General features: G+C 38.6%; 2 protein-coding genes across 2 annotated transcripts; both read right to left on the bottom strand.

Annotated features, from left to right (window-relative positions):
• Positions 1 to 94: 94 nt before the first annotated feature.
• LOC310946290 (gamma-glutamyl hydrolase) lies at positions 95 to 5,352 on the bottom strand. The gene is made up of 9 exons (XM_083912729.1): positions 5,197 to 5,352; positions 4,971 to 5,085; positions 4,214 to 4,264; positions 4,009 to 4,093; positions 3,187 to 3,325; positions 2,840 to 2,946; positions 1,748 to 1,841; positions 1,518 to 1,655; positions 95 to 332 (listed from the first exon to the last, which is right to left on the bottom strand). The coding sequence occupies exons 1-9, from the start codon at positions 5,312 to 5,314 to the stop codon at positions 214 to 216; spliced, it is 966 nt and encodes a 321-aa protein (XP_083768855.1). The 5' UTR covers positions 5,315 to 5,352; the 3' UTR covers positions 95 to 213.
• Positions 5,353 to 8,244: 2,892 nt separating this feature from the next.
• nmrk1 (nicotinamide riboside kinase 1) lies at positions 8,245 to 12,807 on the bottom strand. Its single transcript, XM_083911913.1, has 8 exons — positions 12,708 to 12,807; positions 10,172 to 10,262; positions 10,033 to 10,081; positions 9,436 to 9,604; positions 9,086 to 9,157; positions 8,853 to 8,959; positions 8,610 to 8,693; positions 8,245 to 8,417 (listed from the first exon to the last, which is right to left on the bottom strand). The coding sequence occupies exons 1-8, from the start codon at positions 12,734 to 12,736 to the stop codon at positions 8,407 to 8,409; spliced, it is 612 nt and encodes a 203-aa protein (XP_083768039.1). The 5' UTR covers positions 12,737 to 12,807; the 3' UTR covers positions 8,245 to 8,406.
• Positions 12,808 to 13,091: the final 284 nt, after the last annotated feature.

Below are 13,091 nucleotides of genomic sequence, written 5' to 3'. Positions count from 1 at the left end.
ACGTTTATATCCAAAATGACAAAAATTGGATTTTATTTAATGCAAATAATCACTTTAATGACAATATAAGCATATAAAACAAGTGATTCCTTAGAGATCTATCTGTGATTAAAACCACCTTAAACTATATATAAAGTGTTGTTTTTACCACAGACTGTATATAAAGTGTTGTACATGTACAGATTTACACACAAATAGAGACACGAGAGGATTTCAGAAGAAATAGATCTGCTCATATCCTGTGAAGTTTCCAGCGTAGACAGGCGTGTGGTTGTAAATCAGCGACGAAGACTCTTCCTCAGGATTGTCAAAGTGATGTAAACTTCTCCTTCCTGAACAAAGCAGAAGTGAGATGAATGTGATTAGAATAGAAGAGGAGGGAAAAATGAATCATCTCTATGGGGAAATTGATTAGTGCCTGATATACTGATATACTGATCTCTTATCTTCGTCTATCACAGATGGATTAACATCTCGTTGGGTCTCTGCATCATTCTTTAATATATATTGTGATGTTGTAAATACAAATCAATGTATCCATCACATTGATCTAATAATTGTATATATTTGAAAAATCCCGTCACGAAAAAGCCAGCAGTCTTGCTCATTGATTTGCAGCATTGCTCACAATAGTCTATTACAACCACAGGTATGTATTAAAGGGATAGATATTTAGGCTTAACCAAACATCTCACCATACTGTATATACAGTATATCCTGTAACAATGTCGTTTTTAAAAAAACTATTGTTTCTCCTTTTAGAACCCAAATGTTCATAACAGTGACAAAGGGGAAACATCTGTATAAACGAACCAAAAACAAAACCAAATACTTTTTTTAATTTGTATTTTTTCATCGTTTTCTTCAACAGATAATTACCTTGATTGACATTTGTGCCCATATCTGTTAATAATGATTTTTTCCACATAAAATTAAAATTTATTTTGCACTTGCAAGGGCCCACTGGCATGATGGATCTCTCGATGCGCACTCAAGAAACCCTAATAGTATGTTGAGGTTGATTCAATCATTGAGTTGGCACCTATCAGGGTTCATCAACTATAACATGTTTACAGTTACAACAAAGTTTCTTTTCAACACTTGTCAATACTAATGTGGGGTTGGTCAATATGGATTAAATTTCAGTTGTGACGGTTTTATTACAATATCAGTATACTGTACAGTATATATCATGGGTGTCAAACTGATCCAGTAAAGGGCCGTGTGGCTGCAGGTTTTCATTCCAACCAAGCAAGAACACACCTGACTCGACTTACTCAATCACCTGAACTGTCTTCACACAGTTGATTTGTTGGACCAGGTGTGTTTTTGATTGGTTGGAATGAAAACCTGCAGCCACACGGCCCTTTACTGGATCAGTTTGACACCCATGGTATATATTGTGAGATTTCTGGAAATTCAATTGAGAAACTGTTATTTATATTGTCTCACAGTGTGTATCATCATATCCTTTCATTGATATCATTATTATCGATATAGTGTGTTTGTCATCTTACCTTCATTGACAAAAAACTCAGCCAGCAGGGAAGATAACTGAACAGCATGAGCGGAGTGAGGAAAGTTCTTCTTGCTGTTCCACTGAAAACGGTTCACCTCTGGGTGCCACTGTACTCCATAGAAGGGATATTTTTTACCTGGCATGGAGGAATAACCAAAGAAAATACATATTACAACTCTGTTAAACTGCAATGATTTGAAGTTTATTAAATTAAGATAAAAATCTAACCTTCCATGGTTGAGACAAAGACGACTCCGCTCTCAGCGACATTTGTAGATAGCACGTAGAAGAAACTCTGCAGCTTCTCATTTTCATGAAAGGTCTGAAAGAACATTTGTTATATTACACGTTTTTATTTATGCATTATTATTATTTTAATGATCCTAATGATATTCTACATTTTTAAGGTTTCTTAGCTAAAACAAATATGTGTTCTTGAGTTTCTTTTAATGCACGTTGTTTTTTGTGTGGGCTCAATGAAGTTTCTAATCATTTTCTTATAAGGACAGATTAATGTGCTCAGGGAACTCAAGACACACAAAAAACATATTTATGTGCACTTTGTACTTTGTACAATATTGAATGGCCCCAGGTGTGCTGAGTGGTAATTGAATTACGCACAAATTAATTTAGGGGGCGGGGGATGGTTAGCACTATCGCCTCACAGCAAGAGGGTTCCTGGTTCGAATCCTGGTAGGGGCCCTTCTGTGTGGAGTTTGCATGTTCTCCCCATGTCTGCGTGGGTTTTCTCCGGGTTCTCCGGCTTCCTCCCACAGTCCAAAGACATGCAGGTGGTAGGTTGATTGATAACCCTAAATTGCCCGGTGTGAATGGTTGTCTGTCTCTGTTCGTCTCTATGTGCCCTGTGATAGACTGGCTTCCTGTCCAGGGTGTACCCCGCCTCATGCCCAGTCAGCTGGGATCGGATCCAGCCCCCACGCGAACCCGATAGGGACAAGCGGATTAAGATGAATGAATGAAATTAATTTAGGGAAAATGCGCAACATAAGCTCAATATCAGCTGATATTCAAAGGACGTCACCACAAACCAATTACCACACGGTGCACCCCGTTTTTTTGGGGCCCTGTGCAAGTAATCCAGTCCTATTAACCACACAGTCTATGGATAAGTTTAATTAATGCCGATTGTTCACACATACATTCATGTGTGTACTGCATGCCTAATAAAAGTCATGTTGAGTCAAAGTTTCAGTCCTGTGTGACAGAAATCCTGAGAAACACAACGTCTCTGAGAAGAACAAGAAAACCAAACAGGAAGTGAAACATACTGTACAGAGACACTAGAAGCATCTATTGTACCTTCGCCGATACTCCATAGTTGTGAAAATTGCCAGTGAGAGGTTCCTGGGTCAAAGCCGTCATGAGCTCTCTGGGGAAACCCTCAAACATCCTGCTAGATCCTGCCTCTGCAGGATGATAAAATATACAAGGTTTGATCAAACAAAGACATTATTCCACGATGAAAAAACACCCACTGACTTGTAATTTGCTTTTACTGACACCAAGTGGTACGATCCAGTACATGCAGTTCTCCAGAAAATGATGCCGAACAATTAACTGGTTTACTTTAGATCTATTAAGAGCATATTCATTAAATAAATAAAAACATACACATAAAGACAAACAATAATGCAGTTTGCTCTAACCTGTGGTGAGGTTGAGGGGCAGCGCTATGTTCTCGGCTGTGGTTTTTTCCAGCAGATTTTCACCAGCCACCAGCACAGTCAGTAACTGCATGCCCATGCATGTACCCCAGATTGGGAAGAAGTCCCCCTCATCATTGGCCTGCAACACACGCAAGAAGAAGTTTTACTTTTTGTGTCTGAAATATTAAACTAAATGTATTCAGGCTGTAACTTCCCATACGAGTAAATGTCCTGCATTTCACATTTTTATGTCAGCAAAAGCACAATATGAACAACAAACTGAACTTTAATATCATCTATATTAGTCATCCTCAGTGCCAAACTATGAGGTTATTGTATGTTTTACCATTAAACTCAAAGGATCCAAAGTAAGTTCGATTAAGGTTGATTATTCTCTCTCTTAAAATGCTGTGAGGTTGTCTTACAAAACGCCTGAGAATATTCTCATTTGTCCAGGTCTTCGTTATCCCCAAAGCAATTTCAGTCAAAAGCAACTGGACTTGGTTATTTGTCTAGGAAGACGTTTCACCTCTCATCCAAGAGGCTTCATCAGTTCATATATGCATCTGACCAGGCTGGGACTGGTCAGTTGAGCAAAATAAAAATAATTAAATATAGGTGCAAGAACAATTCCTCTAAACTAAATTCAATTCAGCACAATTCATGAGTACTGGTTTCAGTCAATTTAAAAGATTCAAAAGATAGATAATAAACAGAAAAATGACTGAAAAATCATTTGACTTGACTTCTTTAGGAAGAGAGAGACAAACAGTTGCCGTTTTTGAGGGAGAAACATTGAAAATAATGTTCTAATGCACAAACCTGTAGAGCCAGTCTGTAAAAAATCTTCGCCACCCTAGCAAAGTCTGATTTCTCCAAATCCACTGCTCCCCCGATAAAGAGCAAGCTAAACAGACATCACACAGTTAGATCAACGACTGAGCAAGTCTAAGGAAAAACTCAGTTTATTAAGTAGAAATGTAATTGCATTTTAATCTTCCAACAGGTTAATGGTGATGCAGCTCACCCATTTATTTGCCTGAAGATTTTTTCATATTCAGCAGTGTTAAGAGTCAATCTGTGGGAGACAAAGAAAAAAAATGCTTCCTTAAAAGCACAAAAGTCAAAAGGTGACGGAAAAAACACTTCTTCCTTCCCCACACAAGTAGCAAACATTCAAAGTGATATAGCAGTGGATAAAATCAAATAAACAATATACAAATAATATAATTTACAGTTCCGAACATGCTGCAACAAGACATTGCAAGCAAAAAAAAAAGTTTAAATGCACTGGTCGGTTGTGAGAATTTAGGCTATTTTGCTTCCTTAACTCTTTCGTCAGACTAGTGGAAAGAAAACATCCAAAATACACAATAAGGTGTCATTTTTCTACACTTTGTCTATTTGAGTCTTTATCTTTCTCCTAAATTCACCAAAAGTTAACATTAGATAATGCCTCATTTGTATATTTAAACACGTCAGAAAACTTGTAAAGGGAAAACTACTTAACTGTCTTAATGTAAGTAATCAACTGAGGAAGTTTCATGGTGATATCAATTAGTTTTTTTTTTTATCATATTCACCTGTAGTGTCTCCACATAAATAACTCATTAGTCCGATGCTACGGTCTAATGAATCCCTGTTAACATTTTAGTCTGTAGATTAAAAAGGTGACTGTTAATCAGTAAAATGATCTTCCAAATGGACAGATCACATATCAAAACGCTCACTAGATTCATATGGTTGTATATTATTCATATTTACTTTTACAAACATCAACCCACCTAATAGGCATCACTCTGCTGCCCCCTGACTCAATAAATTTCACATAGGAGGAAGGTATGTAGGTCCTCCCGTAAGGCTTCATGTCTTCATCTACGACTATCTGAGTCAAAATACCTGTGGGACAAAAATACAGCAGCTGTGAATATTTAACAGCTACAATGAAAGACTGATTTAATCTATTTTTCAAAATGGTTGCATCAACTAAACTACATCTTTATATCTTACCGATCACGGGTCTGTTGTTAACAGCCTCCTGGGTGGGTTTAGTCGGCATAGCTTTGCTACAACAGAAGCAGTAGACAAAAAAACACCACTCACATCTTGAAAATCCTGTGTTGAACATGTTTTCACCTCAATTTCCAGTGACCAATCAACGCTTAATTCAGCATCTAAAAAAGGTATGAGGCTGAAAGTGTCGACGTGTGAAAGAAGCTGCAGCACTTATATATGTCGAGACAGAAGAGGATATAGTCCGTACAGGGAAGTTAGGAATGTCCAGATTTACATGTGATGACTCCTCTATACTGCACATGCCTGCTGAGGTAAACTAATGTTCTGCTGACAGCACGGACTTTTTGGTAAAAGTTTGATCATTAATTGTGGTGGGAAACCAACCTGGCTTCATTAGTCAGAGGAGAACTTTGCAATCAAGTTAATAGAAATTACAGAACATTCAAGGAAGCAGCTCTCATTTCACACGGCACACTACGGTTCAAAGAGCTGTCAAACAGGTTTCAGTCTGAAAATGAAAACAGGCTTTCTATTTATAGGATTTTAAAGGTGGAGGTGTGTGTGTGTGTGTGTGTGTGTGCGTGCATGTATGTGTGCGCGTATGTGCGTGCATGTGCGTGTGTGTGTGTGTGTGTGTGCAGAGGCAAAACTTTCTAAAAGGGTTCTAACATTGTAACATTGCTCCAAAGGGTTATGGCTATTATAAATAAGTGAGTGAATACACATTTTTGAAAACCTGCTTTATTTTTAGTTAGTATCACGTGTATATCTTTATGGAGCAAAAAATGCTGAAAGCATTGCAGTTACTATAATAAACTAAGTTTCGACACAGATTGGGTAACAGAAGGAGTGAAGAGTTTGCGACATGAGGGTGATTTGGGCTAATTCATTTAAGATTATGCTGACAGGACACAAGTCAAAGGTACAGAAAATTACCCCCATAAGCCAAATAAAATATCACATACGGGAAACAATGATTTGATGAAATGAAACGTATAATTTGGGAAAACATTCTCTATCAGATGTTGTGGTTTCAAGTACATTTGGTAGTAAAATGCTGCTGTGAGTTTCAGTCTGTTTCTTTTTTCATCTTTAGTCGGTAGAAAAATGCATGTAGTCACATACATGCATCCTTGTGGGGGTGCTGGTAGAGTTCAAAACTGAGACCAAAATCCTCCACAGGGTGCCAATCACTGTGGTGATTGTGAAAAAAAAAAATTCAGATGAAGTCCTATTGCATTAAACATACAAAACCATTTCATGACCGAAAGAACGAGGTCGCGGGTACAAGCGGCCGAAATGGGTTTTCTCAGGAGGGTGGCTGGAGTCTCCCTCAGAGATAGGGTGAGAAGTTCAGCCATCCGTGAGCTACCCGGAGTAGAGCCGCTGCTCATTTACGTTGAAAGGAGCCAGTTGAGGTGGTTCGGGCATTTAGTAAGGATGCCCCCTGGGCGCCTCCCTAGGGAGGTGTTCCAGGCACGTCCAGCTGGGACGAGGCCTCTGGGAAGAACCAGGACCAGGTGGAGAGATTATATCTCCACACTGGCCTGGGAACGCCTGGGATTCCCAGTTAGAGCTGGTTAATGTGGCCCGGGAAAGGGAAGTTTGGGGTCCCCTGCTAAAGCTGCTGCCCCCGCGACCCGACCCTGGATAAGCGGTTATAGATCAGATGATGAGATGAGATACAAAACCATTGCAAGCCTTTGCATCAAGGCTGGATTACCAACTGAGCAAAGAAACTGCCTAATTTACCGACCTCCACCTCAGACCTTCAACATGCAAGACTGCAGGGGCTTCGAATCGAACCACCAACCTTCCAATTAGTAAATGGCCGCTCCACCTCCTGAGCCACTGCCACCCAAAAGTAAAATATGAACAGGTCCTGCATTAATGTTGCTGAGAAAAACGTTTTTTTGTTTTAGTTTATCTTGCGTTTACATGGTGCATATTATTGTTTAATCAAATTACCACAAACTACCTGACGCGCGGAACATCTAACGACATGATATATCATTCCAGTATTAATAGTACTAGTTGTTTTGGTGTCTCTGCATGTAATAAAGCTGCCATATTTAGTCTGCTGTGTGCATTGGACTTAACGGGAACTTTGAGGCGACGGGGTCAACGATGCACAGAGGGCAATTTTTGGAGGTGGAGGGTCAATAGGAACGTGTAGAGTGGACACTATTCGCACACAAATTTGAACTCTAATAGGTTTCATGATAAGAAATGAAAAATTACTGGTTTAACATTATTGTTAAAACTAGTGCAGTGCTCAGTTGGGGCGTGCTCATAGGTGCATTATTTTAATATGGCACAACAACATATTGCCTGCAACAAACAGTGTGCAACAGTCTTTAAGGTATGTTCACTCCCGTTTGGTGGGTGTGTCAGAGGTGTTACCCAATCAGCAGTGACATGTATGTAAACTAGTGGTATTAAAAGGGTAATGCGTCGGGTGTGCCTATTTGGAGTGCGTGACCATTTAGAATACGCGCCCGTTGAAGTCGGCCATTTACTTGACCCTGAAAAAATCTTCTTGCAGCATCAATCAGATGAACAGTTCTTGAGATATTTCAAAGTTTTATATTCAGGTCACAGAGTTCTTGTGAATAGAGCTGGTCATTGGTCTCCAGTGACTGAGCCAACAGGTGGAGACAAACTGCCACCAGTGGTATAAATCCACAGCTGTAGTCTTTAATAAATCATGTAAGAAAAAAAATGATGCTCACTAAACCACGGTATGTAATGATCATTGTTTAATATTTGTAGTATCCAAATATGAGTGAGAAAGTCTTTAAAACTAGTGTTTATTAGCAATGATTTATGTATCTGGTTACATCACAAGTTAACTATCTACAGTATATGTGCATGTTAGATAAAAAGACAGTCAAAATCCTCCATACATTATAAAAAAAATAATGTAAAGAAATATGTAAAATATCACATCAGTCGACTGTATTCAGCATCAACTTCATAAAGTCACAAAAATGTCATAATTAGGTTTCCCAGAGTTCATCCTAACTTTAAAATACTGTCCACTTACAGTGAAGTCATGTGTTCACTGTGATTATTGTCTCTGTGTATCAGATAAATTACACGAATAAACACTTCGGTTACACATTAGTCCAAAAGAAAATGTATTTCCTGACATCCATGGCAGCAGGCTTTTCCCAAACGCAAATGAATACAATTCCAACCATGTCAGTGTTTCTCTGCAAACAAAAACACAAATTGAAATGAGTAGGTTTTCAAAATAAACTAACTAAAAGGTCTTGAAGTTAAGCCCCTCTCTCCATTATCACATTACTATTCACACTTTGGAATTCACAACTGACAAAGAAAACACAGATTTGGTTAAAAAATAAATATATAATTTGGTGTCGATATATTGTTTAGTAACTCACTTCTAAGCCTTTCCATTTCCTGACAAACCTCTTCACACACAGCAGCCAGCAGCTCTTCCTTTGACTTCAGTCCAACCAGAAATACTGAGAAAAACAGACAGATGTCATTTATTTTATTATTAAATACAAGTAAATAGGCCGCAGCGATAATAGTTTCATTATTTAGCATCATAATACCATAACTTCTTGAAGTAAATCACAGTTGGTATCCAATCAGTGTGGCATCTTTGACTTGACACTCACCAATTCCAGACACCATGCTCTCCATCTCCGGGCGGTTCTTCAGGTACATTGGCCACACATGCCCGTCAAAGTACCCAGGAGGATCAGGAGGAGAGTACACCCTCGAACTGTCAATCAGAGACAGCAACATAACAACATAAACATTCTCCTTTTTGTTTGCAGCTCCAACATGACATATGGAAATGAACTGTAAACTAAATGCATTTAAAAAGATAGTGTATTGATCATAAAACCTCCGTCTCCTCTTGCAAACATCATAAGGTATTTCCATGAAGTATCTTTTGTAAAATATCTCATTCAGAGGTCTGGAAAGGTAAAGCATAAGAAAAATAATTATTAATAATAATTTAAGGGAAACTCTCTACCTAAACGTAGTTACAATTATTACATACTGTAATGATTGTGTCTTTGTCTGCTATCATTTAACAACCAATTACTTATGACATTATCTTTGGCTTGTATCATTTTCAGTGACATTTCATCTGATTAGCAATTAGCATTTTAAACCCCAATTTAATACTTCTAGAAAATGATGGTGTAAATTATAATTGAAATGAACTTCACTAAAGCCTCCTTCGGGTACCTGTGGTTGAAAATGAGGAAGCCCTCCACAATCAGCACATACACCTCCTCATCCACTGACGGTGCTGTGTGCTCTGTGTTCAGGCCTCGCCGCCTCAGGAAGGACTCAGGATCTCTTCGCCACGAGTCGACCTCGCTCATCATCGTGTCCATGTGGAGCGCATCGAGCACTTCAACACAATGCAAGGAGTGATGATTTTCTTGTTTTATTAATACATTAAATTAAACATTGAAGTTAGTATGTTTTATAGCATTTTAATGCATATTTTATTTTATTTATTTACTATTCATTTGTATATTTTCCATAGATTTTTTATTTTTTTCCCAACATGGTCTGTTTAAAATACCTTTTTTAAATTTTATTTTATAAAAAGTATTCAATTTTAAATATATTTGAAATATCCATTTTCATAACTACAATTTGCCTTTTTTACAAACTCCTCAGGTAAATAAAACTCCAAATTCACATCCTTAATGGTAGCTTCTCCCCTGCATCCACCCATTCATAAATATATCCATAATATTTAGAAGGATGAATACACAAGGAAAATGAAAATATCTGTAAAAATAAACAATTTAGTGAATAAAGTGTGCTTACTGTCATATTGCTTAAACCCATTGCTGTCCACTGGTACCACAGAATCATCCTGAAGAATAAGAACATACAGTAGAAGCTGTCAAATTTCAAGCATAACTGCCAAACTGTAAAAAGCAGTGAGATTTTTCAGTCAGTCTACCTTAAAATATGAATCTTGTGCAATGAGACAGCTGTTGGGTATCTGCTGGTGTAGACTCCTAGAAAGAGTAGATTTCCCTCCATTGGTCATCCTGAAAGAAAAGGCGCATAATCGTAAATGCGCAACTTTCTTGATGCATGTTAGGGCTTGAAAGAGCAATTAAACAGCAGCTAAAAACCATGTTGCTGTGTCAGTACAACCCGTTCTTACTAACTCGGTACGTTTGAGGACAACAATGTCCAAATCCTGGACGGAGAGGACAAATGGTTTGAAAGAGGAGTAAAAGAAGCCATCTATGCAAAAGTAGAGAAAACATCGCCAAAAAGAGGAGGAGGTCTGAGACACCACTTATCTCCAATTTACAATGCTGCCCTTTCATCCCTTCCCAGGAGATTCAACAATCTAACCTCAAAGAACAACTGTTCACACATGGCCTCCTGTGACCCCAACGACTGTCGTTAAGACTCAGTAGAGCACTAACGAAGTCGAAACCTACTTCCCACCAACGACTGTCACTCTAACGACGGTCGTTAGCACTTCGAGCACAAAGGGTCCCAGTGACATCATCGGCCTTGTGAAAGGTTAAATACCCGGATCACACAAGTTAGTCGGACCGGTCCCAGCCTGGTCAGATGCGTACATGAACTGATGAAGCCTCTTGGATGAGAGGTGAAATGTCTTCCTAGACAAATAACCAAGTCCAGTTGCTTTTGACTGAAATTGCTTTGGGGGTTGAATGGTTAAGGTTAGTATGGATGGTTGGGAAGCAGTTTTTGAAAGTCTTCAGATATCTAGGGTTACCATCTGTAAACACAACCAACTTGGTGTGTCTTTTGTGTTTCTTTTTGTATGTTGTATAATTTAAGGTGTGTGTGTTTTTACTGCGTACTGTTTGTTATTGTGCTGTCTCTTTGTTCTGACCTGCCAAAGGACTACAGATGCCAATTACCTTAAAGCTATAATCTGTTACAGTGACATTAACATTTAACTCGTTATCGTTATCGTTAAATCGTTATTTGCTGCTCTGTGTGCCCTGAATTGCCCCCCGGGGACAAATAAAGTTTTTTGAATTGAATTGAATTGAATAACTATAAATTGTCTCACTCAGTAGGCTATAAATATTGGTGAAAGTAATTTGCCAAAAACATTTAAGGGATCCTCACAGAGCATGTTTGTTTGTTATTAGTTTATGTAAAAGAAAAAACAACATTGAACAAAAACATGGTCAGAATTATTATACTCTTCAGTATCTGCTTCAGATACTACTACTTGCTCTAAATGACGACTTTATTTAAGTTTATTTATCTAAATGTAAAATGTCACACGCTGTACACATTATTTTTTTCAAACAACCAAATCAAATGGGCTGTAAATAAGAATATGTAAATTGGTGTAGAAATAAACACAATCTCAGTTGTCGTGTGCGTGTGGTCAGAGGTGCAACCAAACCGAACTCGGGAGGAAGTGTACTTTAAACCAGAGAGACCAGCGAACACACCGCTTTCAACCTGGGAGGATATTATTTGAACATGGCAGGAAATATTGCACAAGAAAGAAAAAGAAATCTTCCACGCTGTTAGCGCCAGATCTATTCAAAAATGCAACATTTCGGTCAGAGACCTTCAGCAGGCATCCTGATTTCATTTTTCTACACAACTGTCTGCAGGGTGTGCATGAGCCAACACTTCATTTGACATTAGGGGAAATTTATGATAAATATATGAGCCATTTCTACTAAATATTTGCATTTACAAACTATGAATGCCAAGAAAAATATTTTTTTCCCTGGCATATTTCTTTAACAAAACCCTTCTATACAGTGAATTACTGTCAGTAAGAACAAAAAGATGCTCCCTGACTCTGTTACACATGTTATACACATGAGACTTTTTCCCTGCAGAAAAGTAACCAACTCTTATCTGTCACATGCTGTATTGATCTGATGGAGTCCCTGTTGCCACCTCCCATTGCCACTATCCAATACCATTTTAACATGCTGACATCGGGCGTGAGGCGGGGTACACCCTGGACAGGACGCCAGTCTATCACAGGGCACATAGAGAGAAACAGAGACAGACAACCATTCACACCTACGGGCAATTTAGATTCATCAATGAACCTAACACGAGCACGTCTTTGGACTGTGTGAGGAAACCGGAGAACCCGGAGAAAACCCACGCAGACACGGGGAGAACATGCAAACTCCACACAGAAGGGCCACAGTCGGGATTCGAACCGGGAACCCTCTCGATGAAGCTGATGCGTTTACTGGTGCCTTCCTGTCTCGGCTCCCTGTACTTCGATACAATAATCCACAATAAGAGACTTTTCCAAATCTGGATAGAGATGGTAAATAAAGTATGAAAAGTAATTTATTTAAATCCAAGTGTTTTCATATTAAAGCTGATATAGTGGTGTGAAAACCTTAAGCATGCACAATGCTACCTGAGATCTCCCAGGCTATCTGGAGGCAAAATGACCCAAGGGGAACAATAAACACACAGTCAACACACAGCAGCAACACTGACTTACTTACCCACCAACTCCTACAACGAGTGTCTTCATTTCACTTTTTAAACATATAAACCTTAAACTGGCTAGCGTAAATCAATTAACTACTTATGTCCAGACTTTATTGGTATCGGCACAGCATTGTTGTGGCTTCTGCTAAAGCAGCTCCGCCCACTCACGCTTTTCCGCTTACGGACGCTCGTGATTCGCTGATGGTGCTGCTACGTCACTCACGACCTGCCCATTGAGAAAAAACATCCATACAGTGCGTTAAAACATAGAGCTGTTGAATAAACTCGTGATAAGGTACAAGTGAGTTAAAATGAAATTAAATAATAAATTCATTAATATAAATTAAATACACTGCGCAGAAAGATCAGGGTTCACATACAAAAACCTTGTCAAAGCA

This window comes from Echiichthys vipera (assembly GCF_963691815.1).
Source record: "Echiichthys vipera genome assembly, chromosome: 4".
Classification (NCBI taxonomy): Eukaryota; Metazoa; Chordata; class Actinopteri; order Perciformes; family Trachinidae; genus Echiichthys; species Echiichthys vipera.
The sequence above is the reverse complement of the archived record's forward strand: the minus strand, read 5'-3'. Positions and strand labels throughout refer to the sequence as shown.